At 38.9% G+C, this 24,116-nt stretch overlaps 1 protein-coding gene across 1 annotated transcript in view; it reads left to right on the top strand.

Moving 5' to 3' along the window:
• Window positions 1–24,116, top strand: part of arhgef9a (Cdc42 guanine nucleotide exchange factor (GEF) 9a) — a 295,537-nt gene that overhangs the window by 43,134 nt on the left and 228,287 nt on the right. Inside the window, exon 5 of the mRNA XM_059976966.1 lies at window positions 4,748–4,875. Coding sequence (XP_059832949.1) covers window positions 4,748–4,875 — 128 coding nt within the window. The remainder of the gene's footprint in view (window positions 1–4,747; window positions 4,876–24,116) is intronic.

The following is a 24,116-nucleotide window of genomic DNA, read 5'->3' as shown; positions in this document are numbered from 1 at the left end:
ATTCCATTGTTTCTGATGTGATAGGGCGAGAAGAATTAAAAGGGAGGGGCAGCATTACTAGTCAGAGAGAATGTCTTGGCAATGCTCAGACTGGTGAACTCGGCTACTGGTGGGGCAGGCCTTAAATCAATTATCTGCATTTGTACTTGCTCAGAAGATAAACATTGAGTGAGGAAAAGCAGCAGCGAAGTTATGGACCCTATACAGATTACAGATGAAGAGGTGTTTGCTATCTTGAGGCAAATTAGGGTGGATAAATCCCAAGAGCCTGACAAGATGTTCTCTTGGACCTTGTGGGAGGCTAGTGCAGAAATTGCAGAAGCCCTAGAGAGATATTTAAAAAGTCTTTAGCCTTGGGTTAGGTGCCAGTAGATTGGAGGATAGCTAATATTCCATTATTTGAGAAAGAATAACCAGGAAATTATAGGACAGAGAGCTTGACATCAGTAGTGGGAAAGCTACTGGAAGGTATTCTAAGGGACCAGATATATACTGTAAGTATTTGGATAGACAGGGACAGATTAGGCAGAGTTGGCACAGCTTTGTGTGTGGTAGGTCATGACTAACCAATCTTACAGAGTTTTTTTGAGGAAGTTACCAGGGATGTTGATGAAGGCAAGGCAGTGGATGTTGTCTGCATTGGCATTAGCCAGGCCCTTGACAATGGGAAGATGGTCAAGAAGATTTAATCACATCACATTTAAGATGAGGTAGTAAATTGGATTAGACATTAGATTTACAGAGGAAGACAAACAGCCGCAATAGACGGTTTGCTGCTCTGACTAGAGGCCTATGACTGGTGATACGCTGCAGGGATTGGTGCTGGGTCCATAGTTATTTGCCATCTATATCAATGATCTGGATGACAATGTGGTTAACTGGATCAGCAATGTGGCAGACAACACCAGGAATGGGGATTTAGTGGATAGCAAGAAAGACTATCAAAACTTGCAGTGGCATCTGGACCAGCAGGAAAAAATGGACTGAAAGATCGCAGGTGGAATTTAATGCAGACAAGTATGAGGTGTTGCAGTTGGGAGAACAAACCAGCTTAGGACTTACATAATGAGTGGCACTGGGGCGTGTGGTAATACAGAGGGATCTGGGAACAGATCCATAATTCCTTCAACATGACATCACAGGTAGATAGGACGGTAAAGAAAGCTTTTGGCACATTGGTCTTCATAAATTGAAGTATTGAGTACAGAAGATGGGATGTTATGTTGAGGTTGTATATGGCATTGGTGAGGCCTATGTTGGAGTATTGTGTGCAGTTATGGTCACCTATCTACAGGAAAGATGTCAATGAGATTGAAAGAATCCAGGGAAAATTTACAAAGATGTTGCCAGGACTTGAGTACCTGAATAATAGAGAAAGTTGAATAGGTTAGGACTTTATTCCCTGGAGCGTAGAAGATTGAAGGGAGAGTTGATAGAGTTAGGCAAAATTATGAGAGGTGTAGATAGGGTAGATGCAAGCAGGCTTTTCCACCGAGGTACGGCGACATTAGAACTCGAAGTCACATGTGAAGCGTGGAAGGTGAAATGTTTAAGGGGAACAGGAGGGGAAACTTCTTCATCCAGAGAGTGGTGAGAATGTGGAATGAGCTGCCAGTGGATGTGGTCGATGCAGGTTCAGTTTCAATATTTGAGCGATATTTGGATAGGTACACAGATGGGAACAATATGGGGAGCTATGGCTTGGGTGCAGGTCGATGGGACTAGGCAGATTAATTGTTCAGCACAGACTAGATGGACTGAATGACCTGTTTCTATGTTGCAGTGTTCTATGGCTCTAAGCTGCTACATATAGCATTTGATCTGCTGAGATTTCCAGTCGTTTATATTTTGCATTATCACATCACTTTAGTTTGCTGCTCTTATCAAGGGAGATCCTTGCTGACATCAGAAGCCTGGCTGGGTAGCTTCAGAAATCACTGAGGGTTGCTCAAACATCTTCCAAGGCCCACAGGGTGTGCTAAACTAACACAGAGTGTTTCCTCTACCAAAGTGCTGCTGGGATATTCATTCTAGGGATGCATCAGTTGAGACATGCAGATTCTGTTTTTGATGGCAGCATTACAGCCATAGTTGTGTGGGCCTGGAATTTCAAGATCGAAAGCAATGGTGTGCCTATCAGCCTACTCTTCCAGAGCCTTTGGACACACCACATCTCCCCGGACTCCTCTGGAAAATATACTGCAGATTCGGGAGTGGCAAGGCTGTCTTCACTGAACTATGTGACGTTCTAAGCCAATTCTTTCAGCCACACTCTCATGCCTCCTGGTCACATTGATGTTTGACATCTTTTCCAAGCTGTTGCAGCAGGTCTCTGTGACATCCCCCTACTTACTGCCCTTTGTTGCATCTGAGGGGTCACCCAGAAAAATTCTATCATTTCCTTTGATTTTAGTGAGGAACAGGTTTCAACTTGGTCACGTAGACTTTTCAGTGTTACTGGTTTCCCAAACATGTGGGTGCCCAGGAACAACATAGATCTTTTCATTGACAGGAGATGTTTCCACAGTTTCTTTGTGCAGATTGTTGTGAATCATGAGACATTTTTGGTGACTTATGCTTTCTGGAGGGACGCATGGAACGGGAAAAAGGCTCGGCTCAGCTTTTCTTGCTTCTCACACCGTTGCAGTCTGCTACCACGATAACCAAGTGTGGATGTTATAGTGCCTACTCAATGTTCTCTTCAAGATATTTTTTCTCTCTGCACATTAGATGTTTGACGGTCTTCTTAAGGTTGTTTTGGGTTTCGTTGTTTTGTGGCTGCCTGTAAGGAGACAAACTTCAAAGTTGTATAATGTGTGCATACTTTGATATTAAATGTATTTTGAACTTTGAACGCTAGATAGACCGTGCCAAAAAGAGAACTGTAAGACTCAGAGCTGGGTGTCCGGAGGCAGGGCCAGAACAGCCGCAGGAGGTAGAGGAGCTGCAGGCAGAGCAAAGTTACTGGCGGCTGTCTTACTGAGTATCCATAGCTGAAGGATTCCATGAAATGTTCAATGCAAAGTTACCTTCTCCACCCTCCAACTATTACCATTCACATAGCACACAATAACACCCTGGCTTAAGAATCCTTCCTATCCTACTTTGCAGGTTCACCTGCACTGAGTCAAACATAGCTTTTATGCTCTAGTTACATCTTACAGAAGCATCACTATATTTTCTGATGATGTTGACAGAAAATGCAGAATCCTGACACTGCAAGTGCAATTAATAGTGTGCAGATCACCCTGGCATATCAAGTGGGACTTTAAATCCCTCTCCATATTGCTTTATTGTGTGGGAATGCTCCTTTCCACATGGGATTACCAGTCAGTTTTTATGATTGACCATCCTCCAGGCACCTGTCTCATTGACCAGGATTTGCATACCACATTAAATGATGGTGAGCATTGTCTCCATCTTTGACATCTCTGTTACCGCTTTGGCATGTATTGCTGTTGTTTGGCTGCTAAGGCGTATGTGCTTTAGAAGCTGATGTGTCTTTCAGACTGCTGTGCAGTGAAGTGCTGAGAGCTGCACTGAATTCAGTGTGGCCCCTGTCGGGAATCATGAAATTCCTGTTCAGGCTTTTGCCACTGAGTATAAATCACCAAAGTTTGTGACACACTGGACTTTTTCTGAGAACCATTTTCTGTGATCAGTACTAAATTTAACATGGTGCCATCCAATTTTAAGACAAACGACTTGTATGTAAAGTACGTGGGAATTTCAACTGAGGAAAACAAATGTTTCACCAAAAGTACAATAAACTGAAGCTATAGGATTAAAATATATATTTTTACAGAAATTCAGGTCATGAATCCTTTGAAATGTAGTCCATTCTATCAATAGGGGGAACAGTTGGAGATAGGGAAATATAATTTAATCCGTACATTATACTGCATTTTTTAACTATGATTTTGTCATGAAATATATGATTTTGACTTTCAGCTGGTCTTTGACTTAAGGAAGACTGAAGAAGTTCCTTCAGTTGGAATAAACGTAGTTAAGGCAGGTTTTGTTTTGGATGGAGATATTATATTTCAATCTGGATCCAATGACACTTGGACCAAATAGTTTCAGATCAACATAGCACCTTTCCAATGTATGTATTATAGTCATACTTGCCAACGATATGGCAATCTCATTCTGCTAACTATTGCTAGTCACAAGGTTCAGTCTAATGGTATATAGCTGGAGTGGAAAGTGGTTCAAAATCATTTGTAATGGGTGATTATTTAACATGTTTACGACGGACATAAATGCATGTAGAAGATTGGGTTTTTGAAGTATCATGTAAAGGAAATGAGAAGGCTCTTCTGAACAACACACAAAAAATGCTGGACGAACTCAGCAGGCCAGGCAGCATTTATGGAAAAGAGTAAACAGTCGATGTCTTGGGCCGAGACCCTTCATCAGAACTTATTTCCAGCATTTCTTGTTTTTGCTCTTCTGATGTTGAATTTGGACTACCTTCACAAACATATGTGACTATATATAAATGAATGACACCGAGTGGCAGTTTGTACTTACTCAGCATGTGTGACTCACATGGTATGCCCATAGTGTCACAAAAAAAAACCATTCATCAGATAATTAGTCAAGCTTTATCAGACACAATTGTGGTTAATTATCTTTCCACCTCCAGTGAACTAACCAGAGTTAAACCAAGGTTGCTGGGCAACAAAGGTTGTAGTTGGTCACTCCTTGACATTTTGTATTATATATAGTGTTTTTCCTTTTTCAGCTAATGATGCAAGTAGATTGGAGATGACAAGAATCCATGAAAGCAGTACAAGTATTAAAGACTATGGTTTCTGTCATGACAGTGGCAGGCCTCTGAAGCATGGCGCGGAGCAGCTGCTAGTGAATAAGGTAGGAGTACTTCTTCTGAAAATTTATCATTTGTTTTTGTCTGAGACTTGGGGCTTGGTTTAAATCCAAGACTGCCTTCAAGCATTTTTCATGTTGAGCTTGTATTCTAGTGCTTGTATTTTCATCTCTGGGCCCAGGGTGTTTGTACATTACCCAACAATTGTCACACACGTTGTTTCTCACCCCAACACGAATAACTTCACTCACCTGAATGCTGAACTGATTCCACAACCTACTGACTCACTTTCAAGCATTCTGCAACTCATTCTCAATATTACTTATTTACTTGTGTATTTGTTATTATTATCACTATTATTTGCACAGATTGTCTCTTTTGCATGTTGGTTGTCAGTCCTTGTGTGTAGTTTTTCATTTTTTAAATTTTACTTCTGTTCTACTGTCAATACCTGCAAGAAAATTAATCTCAAGATAGTATGTGGTGACATATACGTACTTTGATAAAAGTTTATTTGACCTTTGAACACAATATAAGGCATCCATTGTTCCACTCTCTGCTTTTTTTAAAAAAATCTGATATTTGTAGAGAATGGCTCATGGGGGGAAAATCCTGTGGATATCATCATTGCAGTTTCTTAGTGGTTTCAGAGGAAGAATAGTTGACTAATAGTGCACCACATTTTTCTCAGCTGCTTGGGGATGAATTATCTTTAAGGAATATAACTTAACAGTGCATTGATGAATGAGAGAATGGACTTCAGTTTGAAGACTACAGATTCACTAATTTTAATGGCAATATACTGGAAAATTTCTAAAGAAGGAACAGAATGTAACCATTCTGTTGTTACACTGAGGAAGTATTCATAAATGAAATCATGAATTATTAAGTATCAAGTGATGTGATTGCTTGAATTTGAAATATTTCTGTCTGGGGAATCCTGGATCAATGTTTTGAAAATCAATTTTATTTATTGAATGAAATCAATGCCGTTATTATAAAAAATGTGATTCCTTAATATACGATATGACAAGCTATTCAGTAGGAATAGCCCAAGTTCCTCAAACACTGCGAATGTGAGATATGTTACATCAGAATACTGCAATCAGGTGACTTTGTGAACCTTTTGTGATTACTTTGTAGAACTTCAAGGGAGAAAGGAAAACTAGAATGGTTCTTTAAGGGTGGGGTTAGAGTAACTAGAAAATGGCTTAAAATAGACTTCTGGTGCCATGTGAAAATTTGTATACAGTATTACAAAACACAGACATCATAAACAGTGTTCTGAATTCCTGTTTCAGAGATTACTGTGTGTATTCTTTATCACTGACCAAAAATTTTGACAGCACTTTTGTAAATTTTAGATACCATCTATTAACCACTCTAGCTATAGTTAATTAATCACCAAGGAGGAAGAAATGGGAAATTATAATCAGCTAAAATGTTTCCATTATTGATTGAATTGTAGAGACTGCCTCAGGAACATTTTGTGAATGATAGGAGGTATACCAGGATGACTATGCTGTCCGACATTGATAAATTGTTGCCACCGTCTATTGTCTATGCTCACAAAGGAAGAATAGCATTGTCACTGCAACAAGCCTGGAACTGGCGAGGGTTACTGGCTGGAGGACGGTGGGGGGGTGGGGGCAGGTAGTGCTGTGAGGAGAGAGGCCCAAGTTAAAGGAAGGCCTAAGTGCTAAGATGCTAAGTAAAGGGCTTGGGCTATTAACTACCTGCCAGGATTTGTTAAGCTGAAAAGGAGGCAGGAGTTTAACTGTGATCAGATATGTTAAGACTGGGGTCTTAATATATTAATGGGTCTTAAAATATCAATAGGTTTTAACTATTGGATGGGTTCCGAGAGTGATGAAGGATATGGTGTGAAAAGTGCTAAGCTCGAAGAATGGCTTACCGTCATGCCTGAGGAAGAACAGTCCCAAAGGAGAGTTGACAAGTTGACTTAAAGAGCCGCAAATCATTTAGCGTCCAATTATTTGCTTGAGACCCAACACAGAAGCAGGTTTCATTGAGATCATGTCTCTACATTAGTGCACGGATGTTTTCAAAAGTAGCAACCAGATTTGTGTTTGGAATTCCTATATGGTACTATTTAATTGTGCAGAAAATCTTTGGATGAAAATCATTCTCAGTGATGCATATTGTTCCTCTTCGTTTTTTATTTAAATTTTATTTTTTATAGAAAGGTACTTGTGTTGTGCACAGAAACATAGTGGAAGTCAGGCACTTTACAGAATGTTGCTGACAGCAGTTTATTATGATGTCAGATTTGTGTGACACCTTCCAGACATTGGACTTTCTCACTTTCAACAGATGCTGCCTGAATTGTTGAGTGTTTCCAGCGTTTTCTGTTTTTAATTTTGATGTCCACTGTCACCACTTAAAAAAAAAATTGATCCAGTCAAATACTCTCTCTGTGGAGTTGGCAGCCATTTAATATTTGAGGATTTCAGTGGGGAACACGACGAAAAGCGAACATTTTTGAACAGATTCTGCCTTTTGAACTACCCGTTGGTGCTCATACCACACCTGAGAAATGATCATTTGGGCTCCATAGCAAATACGTCCCAAGAAAAGGCAGAGGGAGAAAATAAGGGGAATATATAATCTGTCAAAAATGCCAGTGTCACGACTTTGCTTCGGAAGTGGTGAATTAAAAATGTTATATTTGTGTTGTAGGATCTCATGAGTCACTTATACCAGTGTAATACCCTCATTTATTAAGACCTGGCATCACTCAAGCCTTATTATGCATACACCCCCATGTACTATCATTTAGCTACTATGGATTATTTGTGTAAGTCTGTGGGAGACAGGATGAATCACTTAATAAAAAAAGATTTGCACTATTTGATGTTGCACTTGATGAGAAATAGATACATCCAAGAGTGCAAAAGTTGTGAAATGTTCACATTCAGGGAGTGTTATTTTTATTTGTAAGTACTACTTCTTGTATTGTGTCGGCAACGTATCATCGGCTAGGAGTTGCCTTTTGAACAGTTATCAGACTCTAAGAGAGTGTTCTCTGTATGGGTGAGCTGTCACTGCTCATTATGTCTCCACTCTTGCCTTGTTTTATTTATGGAAGAGGGATATCAGGTCATTGTTTCGTCGCCAGCAATTGCATGTTACTTTCAGGGATAAGGAGCAAGGTGTGGATGAAGAAGCACACTCACTTCCTGGTTCTAAGGGACATGATGGGGATGGGGGGCTGCTGCAGAAAGGCAGCTACTTGTGGTACTCAGGGTCAATGCAGAACCAGAACAATGTTTCTGATCCTTTCCTTTTCACATTTAGGGACATTTCTTTTTAAAGAAAAGATACCTTTTGTTGGTGCCCTCCAATGCTGACTTTTAATGAGTGCTTAATAGATCACTTATATCCTCCGTTATTCTGTCTACAGCAAACCAGTGAGCCTAATCTTCCATACAAATAAATTGAACAAAATCAATATTATTGATGAACTTTCTACATGAAATTGCTCTTTTTAATTGAAACTTAATACATTAATTAATCGGACCAAATTATTTTATTTTAAATGTCTCATTGTGCAATTGGTCATTTTATCACTTTTTTTCATATGATCAGGAGAAAACAAAATTTCATAAACAGGGAAGTTCAATAAATGCAAACCACTGATTCTTATAGTTTTAGAGAAATTACTTTTTACAGTGTCGTGATTGTTATGTAGGAAAATATGGCATCACATCAGAAGATGGTTTGAATGAGTAATGTTATTTGGCTCATCTACAATGTCATGGTTCAGTGGGTAGCACTCCTGCCTTTGAATCAGAAGGTTGTGGGTTCAAGTCCTTCTCTATGGACTCGATTAGAAAAAAAAAAATCTGCTGTCCCTGCCTCTAGTGCAGTACTGAGAGAGAAATGTATTTGCAGAGATGTGGACTGTGGTTCTCATTTCCCATATAGCGGTAACACATCCCACGCATTCCTTAAAGAAGAATAGAGAAGTTATCACATAGATCCTGGTCATGATTTATCTCTCAAATCTGGTTATTTGGTAAATCACACTGCCCTTTACTTATTTATCCTCAGTTTGCATTTCACTATATTTTGTCCCCATTTCCTGCTGACATATTAATTTGAAGTACAGTATTTGGATTTAGAATTTCTGTTCTGTATATTTTAGTGCCTGTCTCAGTATTAGTAATCAGTAAAAATGATTGAAAAACAGCCTGGTAACGAAAATAACAAAATTAAAGATTGACGTTACTGGGGTCTAATATGAGAGGTCGGCCCAAGGGATTGTGAGGAATGGTGTCAACCCTTTCTATTAACTGTTTGACATTTGTTGCTTTCACCAGACTCCTTCAGTTAGGAAATATGAGCAGCTGCTAGAAATGCTGATAACATTCAGCATAATGGAGTGGCATGGAAGGGCAACAAGCAGAGCTGTTGCTTTACAGCTCGAGTGATCCAGGTTCATTCCTGAACTCTGCTGTTGCCTTTGTGGAATTTGATCATTCTCTGCATAACTGAATGGTTTTCCTTTGCGTTCTTGGTGCTCCTATAGTATGGAGATACGTGTGTGTGATAGGTTACTAAATTGCTCCTAAATGTGTAGATGAATGGTAGAACCTGAGTGAAAGTTGATAGGAATGTAGAGAGGATCAAACGGGATTAGCTGATATTTAATATAAATGAGTACTTGATAGTTGGCATGGAGTTCCTCGATTGTTTGTATCTACAAGCTTGTGACACTACTGCAAGCAAGATTTTCATTTTATCTTTCATTATTAAGATGTAAGGTTTCTGGGTAAGATGGCACCAATCTGCATTCTCTATTGAGGTCATTGTTCAGAGTTAGTTGATCTTTAGGCTTCTGTGGATGATTTTGGGGACAGAGAAGAGAGTTAAGGTGTCAGATGAGCTTAAATGACAACTACTTCCCTTTACTTGTTTAAGAGTCCAAAGTTTACATTAGGGGCATAACACTTAATAGTCAGCTGACTCTATATATATAAAAAAAGTAACACTTGCTCTGTTGGTACGGACTATTCTCCTTGGACAGGGCCATCATAGATGGAGAAATGTGATTTGCAAGAACAGGTTCCTGTAGGACCAGGCAGTTATCTCTGCACTCACTGCATCTATGGTTAGTTCAGCTTCCTGCTTCCTGATCTGAAGTTCAAAGTTCAGGATAAATTTATTATTGAAGTACGTATATGCCATTATCTATTACCAGAGATTCATTTTCTTGCATGAATTCACAGCAGAACAAAGAAATGCAGTAGAATCAATGAAAAACTACACAGGAAGACTGACAAATTAGCAATGTGCAAAAGAAGACAAATTGTGCAGATACAAAAGATTAATAATCATAACAATAAATAAACAAATAAATAGTCTTGAAAACATGAGCTGCAGAGTGCTTGGAAGCGAGTCCACAGGTAGAATCAGTTCATCATTGAGGTGGGTGAAATTATCTATACTGGTTCAGGAGCCTGAAGTTGAAGGGTAATAACTATTCCTGAACTTGATCCTATATTACCTTCTTCCAGATGGTAGCAGAAAGAAGAGAGCATGGGCTGGATGATGGGGGTCCTTGATGATGGATGCTATTTTCTTGTGGCAGCGCAGCTTGTACATGTGCTTGGTGGTGGGGAGGCTTTCCTATAATGGGCTGGGCTTCTTGCACCACATTCTGTAGGCTTTTCCATTCCCCAGCATTGGTGCTTCCACACCATATTCTCCACTGTGCATTTATAGAAGTCTGTTAAAGTTTTAGATGACATGCTGAATCTGCGCAAACCTCTGCGAAAGTAGAGTGAAAGCAGTGGATAAGTGTGAGCACTGTGCAGCACATAGTCCATCTGCAACTTAACGAGAGAAAGAAACAACTAAGTAAAGAAAGTACACACTGTGGTTGGCAGCAGTCCCCTCCATCTCCAAAGGTTCTGTCTATTCCTTTGCCCAATATTTCAACTGTACCTTTTTCCATGCCTATAAGCTATAAGGCATCAAAGCCTTATTTTTGATTTTTGATCATATAACCATATAACAATTACAGAACAGAAATGGGCCATCTTGGCCCTTCGAGTCCGTGCCGAACACTTACTCTCACCTAGTCTCACCTACCTGCACTCAGCCCATAACCCTCCATTCCTTTCCTGTCCACATACCTAATCCAATTTTTTTTTTAAATGACAAAATCGAACCTGCCTCTACTACTTCTACTGGAAGCTCATTCCGCACAGCTAGAACTCTCTGAGTAAAGAAGTTCCCCCTCATGTTACCCCTAAACTTTTGCCCCTAACTCTCAACTCATGTCCTCTTGTTTGAATCTCCCCTATTCTCAATGGAAAAAGCCTATCCACGTCGACTCTATCTATCCCCCTCATAATTTTAAATACCTCTATCAAGTCCCCCCTCAACCTTCTACGTTCCAAAGAATAAAGACATAACTTGTTCAACCTTTCCCTGTAATTAGGTGCTGAAACCCAGGTAACATTCTAGTAAATCTCCTCTGTACTCTCTCTAATTTGTTGACATCTTTCCTATGATTTGGTGACCAGAACTGTACACAATTATGATCCTTTGACTTCCATTCAGAAAGTTAGCACAGGTTACTCTTTAGCCAAAAATCCAAAATCCAAAGACCTCCCAAAACCAAATTATTTGATACCATAAATGGAAAATTCCATAAGATGCTGGGAAGGTTCCCAGGTGATGTGCAGGTCTTTGTGTACCACATATCATTCTGAGTAGTTACCCAACATGCTCCAAGTGGGGCCATAATGACACCCATTTGTTTTTGCAGTCATCATAGCCAGACCTTCGTGCATTGATCACGGGCATTACCATGAGTTTTGTGCTTATTCACTGCTCTGTACTGTGGAGATACTGTTGAAAATGTCAAAAATGCCTGTAGTTATACCTGTGGGTAATAGTAAAAGAAAAAGGGGAAGCATTAATGTTTATCTATAACACAGAAAGTCAGGTTGTTGATAAAACTAGACAGCAGTCTAAATGTGAAGCAGTTGACAGAAGAGTATGGTGTTCATCTAGAACCTGAAGAAACAGAAGGACAAACTGTTAAATTTCTATGCGTGAAAGTAATGAACAGAAGTTGATGAAAAATTGAAAAACACTTCATAAAGTGAAAAATGAAGATCTCAATTGTGTATTGAAAGGATGGATTTGTCAGTGTTGGAGTAAACATATGCCGCTGAACGGTATGCGGATCATAAAATAAAGAAAGATCTATCACGACACACTGAAACTTGAAGATAATTGTAAATATTCAGCAGGCTGGTTGCAAAATTTAAGAAAAGGCTTGACATTAAATTTTTAAGTGATAATACATCTGCTGATCACGAAGTTGCAGAGAAACTGAAGGGCTAGAGCAGCATTCATTCTTAACAGATGACCAGTGTCCTCATTGCATTAAAAAATAAAATGCTGACTTTTTTCACGTTTCATTACATTTGCCTGTAATTAAATTCAATCTTTCATTTTTACACCCCACATCAAATCTTAAAAAAAGTGAAGTACAAATACAGTGTACTGCAATAATTTAATGAAAACACAGCATTGTGGGTGGAGACTGGAAGGTTGTTGTTCAACAGCTGATTCAGGTATTCTCCTTATGCTGCTGTGCGGCTTTTGTACAAAATTATATCTTCATTATATTAATGGTATGTATTAGTTTTTACTGTTAAGAACATATCATTGATGAACAAGTTTAAGACAAAGACTAGTTACTGGTAGTACATAAATTCTGAATTGGAAATGACATTGATGGCAAACAGCCACTGAGTGGCCGAGGTAACGGTAACTACCTTTCTGATAGCTCATTGTTATATTATTGCTTCATGCATAAAATTATTATATATGACTACCTTCAGGATATATGTATAAGCTGTGTACATAACGTGAAGAGATTTCATGTTTAGAATTGGGTCCCATCCCCAAGCTATCTCATTACATAGATGGAGATATTCCAAAATCCAAAATCTAAAACACTTCTGGTTCCAAGCATTTTGGATAAGGTGCACTCAACCCGTATTTATTTATTTTTTTTGTGAACTGCTGTCACTAAGATAGAAGAAACATCTCTATTTGTAAACCAATATTAGACACAATGCCATATCCAAAAGCTATTGAAATAGAAGAATAGATTTTTTTAGGTCACTAATTGAGCAGTGGTGAATTGGCAGTTTAGTTCAGGCTGTGACTGATCTTACTTCCTTTGTCAATGTGCTTTAAGCTTGTGATTCCCTTAGTCAAAATACAAAGTAATTGCTTTCCATTTTTTGAAGTATTTCCCCGGTGCAAATGAGAAAGTGGAAAATGACTGCTGAGTATGATGGTGTAAAGGTATGATGGTGTAAAGGTATGATGATGAAGGGATGGTGTAAAGGTGTTTCAATATTTCCCTGTATCAGGTCAGGAGAGTACCCTATAATTACAGGTAGCTACACAGACTTGTATTTTACCTGACATTCCTTCAGTCATAATTATGGAGTAGATAGATGATGTGTTATTATTTCATCCTCAGAGATATCCCCATTATCCTTGTCAGTGACAAGCATTCCCCTGCCCGCAGGCACTCCTTCTATAGAGAAATGGGAACAGGGGACAGCTGAATGAATCTCTACATGCTGCCTTCCTTAATTTTATTTCCCAAAGGATTGCTGTAAATTGGAGCCTATTATGCTCATCTCATTCTGAGATTACTTACAATGAAAGCTATACCTCAGCTCAGGACAATGACAAGGGGAGGAGGTTGTCACTAGAGAGAGCGATTGAATGGCTCTACATTCCATGGTGAATGGTTGCTCGGTCATAAGATTGTATAATATTGTCAGCTATAAATTCCTATTCATTTGAGAAGTGAAGCACCTTGAAACTTTCTCTGTTTTAGAGGAACAGAGTATTGTATATGTTGCATCTTTAACTATGCATTTACCCATCGTAACTTCACTGCTTGGTATGGAAGCTGCACTGCGGCAGACAGAAAGGCTCTGCAACGGGTAGTCAAAGCTGCCCAATGCACCACTGGCACCAACCTACCTGCCATCAAGGACATAGATACAGAACTGTGCCAGAAAAGGACCACTTAAGTCATGAAGGATCCCACTCACCCTGTTCATGGACTATTTGTCCCACTCCCATCAGGGAGGAGGCTACATAACATCCACACCAGGACCACCACTCAAAACCAGTTACTCTTTCCAACCAGTAAGGCCAAAGAATACCTCCACCCACCAACTCCACCACTACTTTATTTCCCATCAGTCACCTTATGTACAGCTTAGTGTCTTTAGCCAGAGTGTGGTGAATCTGTGGAATTCTTTGCCATAGACAGCTGTGGAGGCCAAGTCTTTATGTAAATTTAAGGCTGAGGTTGATAGATTCTTGATTGGCCACAGCATGAAGGGATACGGGGGGATGGCAGAAGACTGGGGCTGAGAGGAAAATGCGATCAGCATGATGATATAGTGGAGCAGACTCAATGGGCCAAATGGCCTAATTTTGCTCCTATATCTTATGGTCTTTTGGTCACTTTATGGGCATACAGTACAATCAATGTATATATATAAGCTATCTTATATATTTTTGTGTGTTTTATTATTCATTACCATCATCATCATTATGTGCCATGTTGTATGATGTAGGTGATCATGGTTTATGACTATGATTGTTTTTGGGAAAAATCATTATTTTTTTCTCTCAGCTCAAGCTTGTAAAACATGAGGTATGGGCATAGCCAAGCATACTCATTTGTCAACTGTTAGGAACTTTTGGACTGTTCTAGTGGTGTTTAATATTGAGGGATATTACTGGGTAGCCCTAATTGTGAAGTGACTTTGGGATGACACCAGATGTAGATATTACCATCACAACAATGTATGCCTTGTTCAGGTTCCAAAGTCTTTCAATTTCCTCTTTTAGATCAGTATATTTCTGGTGTTCTTCACTTACTGATTTACACAAGTTACATGTGTTTGGAATGGTTATATGTATTAAATAAGTTGTTCTTGCTTGCTTATCCTGTAATATTATATCCAAACAGTTACTATGGATTGTCCAATCTGTAATAACTGATCGGTCAAAATATAATATGTGGCAGTCTGACTTTAAAATTGGATCCAGCTTGTATTTATTGAAAGGATTGATTTCATTTACGATTTTGTATTTTAAAGCAAGATTTTGATGAATGATGTTTGCCACTTGATTGTACTTTTATAAGTAGTAGGTTAACACAATCTGATTACAAGATCCTGTAATGTGTTGGATTTATCATTATTATCATCATGTTCTTAATTTTTGTGTTTTTTTTGTGCTGCACTGGATCTGGAGTAACAATTATTTCATTCTCCTTTCACTCGTGCACAGAAATTGACATTAAACAATCTTGATTATTGCATTTCATCCTTTCTCTTGCATTGTTTCTGCTCTTGCTTGTTTCATAATCAGGGAAGTACAGCAAGACTGGAAGTGGCTAGAAATGGTTAGAACCAGCACCAACTTTGTCTCATGGCTGCATAATGATAGTGGTCCATTCCAAGCTCTCACTTCCTCATTTTCTTGCATACCTTTAATTACCACAGGAATGAAAAACACGGCTATAGATATGTTATGGGAAAGTGGAAGCTTTGGCATCTTCTGGATGACATACTGGAGATACTGGGGACACACACATACTGGAGACATAATGGCTTGCAAAGGACAAACAGGACTTGGTGTCCTAACCACTAATCAGTTGAGCATTGAAAATATAGAAATGCTGAGAAAAAAATCATGACCAGAGAATGGACAGAATGTTGTATACAATACTTATGCTGCAAGATTATAGTTAATCACTTACAGAGTCTTTGAGTCATAGAACACTACAGCACAGAACCGGGTCCTTTAGCCCATCTAGTCTGTGCTAAACTATGATTTGCCTAATCCCATTGACCTGCACCTGGGCCTTATCCACTATCTGAACATGGAGCCCTATCAGTTCGAGCTTTCCTAATCTGTCTAAAATTATGTTACCATCTATTTTAACCTTAATTCACTCTTGTCCACTCTTCAGATCATCATCATTATTTTAGTTGATACTAAAGTTGGTCGTTTAGAAGCCTTGCTATAAACATCAGCCCTATCCCTACATTTAGTGAACCTTCCTTCTCATGGTATTTTTGTGCTTAATATAGTTAGAAAAGTACATCTGCATCTTTTCTTATTGGTTGTCAAGTGTGTTAAGTGTCATAATAAACATTCTATTTTCATTTACAGTATGACCACAGGAAGTAGGAGAAGGAGTAGGCCACTTGGCCCCCCCTAGCTTGCCCTACCATTTAATATGTTTTCATTCATACCTCATTTACCATTTTGTGCCCTATGTGGCTCATATAGCATGGCTCTTGACCCTCAGCCAAGTAACCTTTGTTCAGATCCTCCTCTGAGAAGTTATGCACAGAAATTGAAGCTCATTGTTCCATTCAGTACAAGAGAGTCCAGACCCGTTGGAGATGCATTCTTCCTATCACATGTTGAATGAGGGTCTGTTAGTTCTTTCAAATAAATAAAATAGAATCTGTGTGATTACTTTGAATAACATCAGAGAAACTGTCAAACACTACTTAACCCTGATATAATGTTACTGAAAAAATAGGTGGTTATTTCCATATTGCACCTGAAGGCAGCCATAGGCAGATTGATTGATCCATATCCATGTGTATTTCTAACTGTTAAAAGATCCAATCTCTTTCCTTTTACAAATTCTCTTCATCAGACCCATTTGATTTCTAATCTTTATTACCTGTGGAGCTGGTTACCTATTCAATTGCTGTCAGCTCCTCAGCCGTTTTTGTAAACATAGTCATCTTAAATTCTTGGGCCAGCATTTTGTTGACAGTTGTGATGAGGCCCAATGCATGCTTGTGGAACAGCACCTCATCTTCCACCTGGGCATGCTGCTTGCTTCTGGAGTCAATACAGAATTCTAAAATTTCAGGTCATTTGATTTTTCTTTCTGCATCCATTATACATCTGTGATATTGCTCAGCATTTTTCTCTCTTCTTTCTTGGAGGCAAAGATGCAATCCCGAATACAAAAAAAAAGATGCCGTCGAGAAGACAATTCATAAAAGTCCTATTAGTGTTGCTTTTGATGGATACATTAGGTATTTCAGATCCTGGTCGCTACTCTTTCAAAGATGCAAATTTTCTGGTGAAAGAGTGAAAATCCATCCTCTTAGATGTTCTAAATGCAAAATAAAGTAACTTTTCTGCTGAATCCTGCTTCAAGATCTTGGTTCCAATTATTTCTATGAACAAATCTGTGCAATGTACTTAACACATAACAAGGAGAACTTTTCCCCTGTTAAGTGCTACGCATTTAAAGCAAATAACTTTTGCACTTCAAGCATGAGGAGGTTACACATGTTTACATTGTTCTCCAAACACAACTTGGACAGGGGTGTTGGTATTTAGAAGAGTTTTAGTGTTCCACATGTATGTGGAGGGAGAAAGACAAAAACATAAATATGCAATGATATTGGAAAATGAATACTCAGATGAATGGAGCCCACTTCATATCACATTTGCTCTCCTCAGCATTCAAGGCAATTAAGTTCTCTCTCTACTAATCTGAAACTTATTTCCTTAATCAAGTGCAGCAAGAAAGGAACTACTCAACTGCTAAAGCACTCTCATATTAATTTCTCCACCACCACTCAATTCTGAATCATCAATTTATTAGCTGGGCCCACCCTGGATTCTTCAAGACAAAAGTCCAGACTGATACTCTGTGGCAGAATTGGATCTATGTCGTCAGAGGTGCTGCCTTTTAGATGTGATTTCTCTCTTGATTGAACACCTCATTTGCTGATGTCATGCGCTGTATCAAGAGCTGGTGTTTCACTGGAGCACTAATCATATTCAGGATGATGTGTTTGTTCTAAAATTTGACATAGTAACCTCAGCAAACCATTTTGAAGTTCAAACACAGCAGGGATTGCAGCAGTCCTTTTAACAAGTGTATTTGATGACAATGCCGAGAAGGCACCTATAATTCACAAATCGTTTGCTTTGTGCAAATGCGCTTGTTTTCTGGTCTAGTCATTGTGATCTGATAAGCAAGGCAGTAACGTAAGTAGTGCACAGCAGGTACCAATCGTCTGTATATGATACATAGAACACAACACAGGAATAGGCCCTTTGGCTCACAGTGTTGATTAAAAAATAATGTTATGACCAAGACTCCAGGACTGAATCACTGCCCTTCTTCAGTTTGACTATTTCATCTTCTCTGGTCACTCACTTGAGAGAACATTTTGGTGCCATATCCAAGGGAGGAGATTCTGGTTATGATTCACTCACTGGATTTCTATCTGGGGGTGGATGTGGTACTTATACCTTTCTGAATGATGCTCAGAATACATTTGCCATGATCTTGACTTCAGAGTATTGTATCACAATAGAAGATTTCTCATGAAGGCTCCATTCATGAGAAGCATGACAATAGATAGCTATTCGTTAACCTCATCAGTCATGTGACATATTAAAACATGAACTCCTGGACATTAAATTAGCAGGACCCTGAGAAGAGGAGAATGGAAAATAGCTAATATGCTTTGTAGACAAAAGAGGTTTGTATCAAAAATACCAATATTTTCTCTGAAATGAAGAATAAGTCTTGAGATCAGATTGCTATTTATAGAGAGGAAATTCTGACTATTTTTTCCTCGGTCTCCACAATGCTACATATATTGTGAGACTCTTGCAGAAAACAAGTGTTGATGAAAAATGAGCTTGACCAAATATTGGACCTGAACTGCCACATGCAGTTGGAAAGACAAAATTTATAGAAGTACCCTCGGTTAATGACTGTCTATAGTGATTTGACTGATCTTTATTTAAAGTGTGCAGGCTTGCTGCCAGCACTAAATAATATCATTTTATGTATATCCATCAAATATTTGACATTAATGTAAGTGTTTTGGATGGACAAAAACCCTTCTTCCATATAATTCTGCCAACTGTAATTTCATTGTTAGTTTTATATGATCCTGTTACTTGAAATATAGAGTTCCTCTCATTACTGTGCAATGTACATCTTTAAATGTGATGTACTTCTTTAAATAATAAATACAACAAAGATCCTACAACTGATTCACTGTCCTTCTTCAATTTATCTATTTCATCTTCTAATGTTCACTTGAGAAAGCATTTTGGTGTCTTATCCAAGAGGTGACATGTCTGATTATGCTGTACTCACAGGATTTCTATTTGGGGTTGGATGTGGTACTTATACCTTTCTGAATGATGCTCAGGATACATTTGATGTAATCTTAACTTCAAGGAACACTGTAACACAATAGCAGAATATTGTTTTCGAGCAAAACCATTAACAGATTAATATAGCAATTGGTTAGCATGGTAGTGTAGCATTAGCACATCACTTTACAATGGCAGCTATCACCGATCATGATTCAATTCCTGGCACTGTCTGTGAGGAGTGTGTATGTTCTCTCTGTGACTGTGTGGGTTTCCTCCTAGTGCTTCTGTTTTAATGTTTCGATGAACATGTGACAAATGAAGATAATCTTTCATTTTTATCTAATCATTCTGAATTAGCACAATCCCATGATTTTTGTTTTGACTGGGACATTAATTACTGGACAGACATTTTTTGTGTATACATATAAATCTGACTTTAGCATTGACTTTATTCACTTTGTTTAAGAACTACGTGGTTGCACACCAATGGTCAGTGTTGTGTACTTACTATTTCAGGAATATGTGAGTAATATTGTAAATATATTTTTTGATTAACTATTTTTGTTATTTAAATAATTTATGGTTATATGTACAGAATAGGTAAATGGCAAATTATATTATACCACCACATGACATGTGTGCCTCTCAAAATAAAATATGAAGTTAGACTCACATTTCAAACTCCCATCTTCTTCCTTTCAATGAGCTTTGGTTTTCAGAGTTACCAAACATAGCAGTGGTGACAAGGATGGGGTATAACTGAAGACGACTACCTACCTGCTGAAGCGCCGCGAGATGCTGGAGATGAAAAAAAAGTGCAGCAAGAAACAATCGAGTAAAGAAAAAGTGCAGCACATGCTCTTCAGAAAAGGAGACATACACAGTGAAGTAAAAAAAGGCAAGAAACAGAAGAATTCAAGGGTTCTTAAACAGTTAGTTTCAGATGATAATAATTATATAGAAACAAGTAGAAATGGCTGGCTGCATCAGAAAGATTGATGTGTTTGATTACACACCAAGTAACTAGATATTGCATACCGAGTGAATTGAACAGTATTTTAAAGCAAGTGAAATAGCCAATAAAAAGTGGGTGCCAATTTTTCTGAATGCATTGGATTTAAAGCCAACCAGTTTGCTCCAACCAAACCAGCCGAAATGAACATTGTTGCTATTGTAAAAGTAATGCAAGAACATTTAGAAGAGAAACTATTGTTAATTGTAGGATGCTTTAGGTTTCATAAGCAAAATCAAACAGAAGGGGAGTCCTTTTCAGCGTACATGGCTGAATTGAAGAGATTGTCTGAGCATTGTCAGTTAGGTAATGAGCCTAATGATGCATTGAGAGATCATTTAGTTTGTGGAATCTCACGAGAAAGCTTTCAAAAATGACTCCTAACTGAAACACAATTTATATTTAAAAGACCAATTGAAACAGCTGTATCAATGGAAACAGCAGACAGAGACACAATGGGGTTGCAGTCAGGAGAGAAAGAGAGTGTGAACAAAATTGCAGAAACCAGCCTGGCTGAACAAATCATGTTATTGTTGTGGCAGGAGGTCACATATATCAGAACTATGCAGGTTTAAAGGTGAAATATGGAGAAAATCCAACAAAGTAGGGCACATACAAAGAGCATGTCAGGCAGACAAACATAAATGGAATGCACAGGAAAGAAAAAAAGATAAAAAGTCAAATTGCAGTTTCAAAAAGAGCACAAATTTGCATGACGAGAGTAACACAGGACTGGGTAGCCTTGAGATTTTCATGATGAAAACTAACAATAGACAAGCATATGGCTTATAACAGAAGTGAATGGCAAGTTAATTAAAATTTGCTGTTTCAGTCATTCCACAAAATGAGTTTGAGTGGTATTTCAAAGATACTGAACTGAAGCCAACTAAGAACTTATACTGGAGAAAAGATAACTCCTGTGGGGATGGTATTCATAACAGTGAAATACAACAACCAACAAGCTGCATTGGGCTTGTATGTGGTAAAAACATAAGGGACAGCATTGTGGGGATGTGGCAACTACAACTTGATTGGCAATCCATCCACAATTTGCATGCCACACCCCCTGTATTAGAACCAACTGAAAGTGAATTAAGAAAGGTACTGGATGGTACTACAATTGTCACCATTCTGTACTCCATGAATGGTTGCCCAACAGAAGCAAAATAGGTGTTGGTGTCAACCTCTGTGCTTCTGGATGGAAAGCATATTGGAACAAGGAAGGAACATGCTGCTCAGAGGGATTATGGAAGTGAGGAAAGCAATGGTCCAGCTACAACAATTTTTGTAGGCAATGTATCTGAGAAAACTTCTGATATATTAATCAGGCAGTTACTTGTGAAGTAACTGGTTGTAAGCTGGAAGAAAGTTCAAGAGCTTCAGGAAAGTTGTAAGCATCCAGCTTTTGTGAGTATAAAGAACCAGAACCTACTCTGCATACATTAAGGTTATTGCATGAACTTCAAGCAGGAGACAAAAATCTGCTTGCAAAAACCAAAGCCCAGCTGGATGAATGGAAGGTCAAAAAGAAAGGAGTCAATGGAGAGATAAAATAAACAGAGGATTCATCAGATAATATTGTGGAAAGCAAGGGAGAGATCAGATTGTAAAGGGAACAGCAGAAGGATTATTAAGAGAATACTTCTATGAACTAAATGCACCTTCCCAAGTTCACGATCCACATCCTAGAAAGAAGATAAAGGAAAAGAAAGGGGAGGAAGGGATATGCGCTATGGAAATGGAAGAGGATAAACGAGACATGATTTTTCAAGAAATTAACAAATTCAGAGACACTCACAGGAAACTACAAGAAGATAAAGGAAGGGCAAGAAAAAGAAAGCTGAAAAGTTGTAAAGGAGTGAAGCGATAGAGAGAAAGAATGCAAGTGAGAAAGAGAAATGCATGAAAGAGAGAAGGAACATTAGAAAGAAAAAGGGTAACAAGGAGAGCACGAACAGGATCAGGACCATGATAAGGATTGTGAGGGAAACAAGGATAAGGAAAGGGCACGTGATCCAGAAAGCGATCAAGTGGAATGAAGAGAGAGAAAAAAAGCCAGGAGCAGGAAAGAAGCAAAGATTGAAGTAGATCCAGAGAGAAAAGCTGAGAAAAGGAGAAGAAAGGAGTCTGGAGTTGCCAGAACTGCTTTCTGCAGGCTCAGAGTCAACTCCTACAACCACCACACATGAGGCCAGGAACCTGAGATTTTTTTCACAGACACACGTCTCACAAGTCTAAAAATTACAAAAGAATTAAAACAAGCAAAGTACTTTAAAATAAAGAGGAATAAGAATGGAATTTGGAATGGAATTTAATGTTGAAAAGTGTTAAGTTATTTACATGTGTAAAGGCAGACTATTATCTAAATGGAAAAAAAAGGGTTGTAGATCAGTGAAGTACAGAAGGATCTAGGTCAGGGGTCAGCAACCTTTACCACTGAAAGAGCCACTTGGACCCGTTTCCCACAGAAAAGAAAACACTGGGAGCCGCAAAACCCGTTTGACATTTAAAATGAAATAACACTGCATACAACGTTTTTTTTTGCCTTTATGCTATGTATAAACAAACTATAATGTGTTGCATTTATGAAATTGATGAACTCCTGCAGAGAAAACGAAATTACATTTCTGCATGCAACAAAAACATTTTGAACTCCGAAAAAAAGACTTTGGGTTGAAAGTTACTTTTAAGTAAAATATTCAATGTCTATTTGAGTCCTTCTTGTATTTATGAAAAACGCCGAACTTAAATTTTCCGCCAGCAGCAAACCAAAAATAACGTCAGCCAGCTGTCATCCTGAAAAATGAAAGGACTATTTCACTGAACTATGAAGAAATATGAATATAAGTAAAATAATAGGCAATTAAAATATTTATCATACTTGGTTAATGGGATTTCTGCTCCTGGACCTCAGCGCACAGCGTCTGCACATCAGGGCTGTATGATGTCACCTTCATCTTTACACAGGATCGCAAGCTGTCATCTGTGAGGTTTTCAATATCACTCCATTTGTGTTTCTGAGCAAGAACGGCCTTCTGACGGGCAACATCTTCAAGGTCTGCTGTCAAGCGTCTAAACTTGGACACCCATATGTCTTTGTCGGCTATGTCGGCCAGTTCCATTTCAAGATCAGGTTGACTCACACCTGCTAATGCAGTCGTATTCAGTAGGGAAGGATCGATGCTTAAGGGAGTGACCGGGAAGGATAATGTGTTTTTTTCCTCTCTGAACTCACAGAAGCGTTTCCCAAACGATGTTTGCATTGCGATGATTGCAGAATGTAAATACTCCGAAATTATCATGTCGTGACCTTGTTTGAACTCTCTCAAATTGGGGAAGTGAGACAAAGTGCCTTTCTGTAAATCTCTGGCAAGCACTGTCAGCTTGCGCTCGAATGCCAAAACATCCTCCAACATGTGCAGGGCTGTACGTCCTTTCCCCTGAAGAGCTGTGTTCAGCGTGTTCAGGTGCGCTGTCATGTCTACCATGAAGTGTAGCTTTTCCAGCCACTCTGGCTGTTCCAGCTCAGGAAAGGTGAGCCCTTTGCTGCCCAGGAAAGTTTTCACTTCTTCCAGACACGCGACAAAGCGTTTCAGCACCTTCCGTCTGGACAGCCAGCGATAAAAACACATTGTAGCGGTGTCAGTAAACTGCAGTCAAAGATAGCTTTATTCGAACTAAACAGCCTTGCTTTTAAGCCTCCCTCAACCCAGCCCCCATGGACGCAGATGCTGCAAAAGACGCGTACTCACAAACCCCCGTAGGCTATCTCCCTTAGCCGGAATGCCGGCTAATTGTGAGCCGTTTCGGATGTGGCAGGAAATGTACAAGATCACCATAATTACATTTCAAAAGCTAACAAACTAACATAAAATACATTTTAATTAAATACTGACCAATTATTTCCCAAAGCCACAGGGAGCCGCAGCACAGAGGTGAAAGAGCCACAAATGGCTCGGGAGCCGCAGGTTGCCGACCCCCGATCTAGGTATTCCGAGACACAGAAAGTTAGAAGGC

Source organism: Hypanus sabinus, chromosome 8, assembly GCF_030144855.1.
Source record: "Hypanus sabinus isolate sHypSab1 chromosome 8, sHypSab1.hap1, whole genome shotgun sequence".
Lineage (NCBI taxonomy): Eukaryota > Metazoa > Chordata > Chondrichthyes > Myliobatiformes > Dasyatidae > Hypanus > Hypanus sabinus.
Note: the sequence above shows the minus strand (reverse complement) of the source record. Positions and strands in the feature narration are given on the sequence as shown.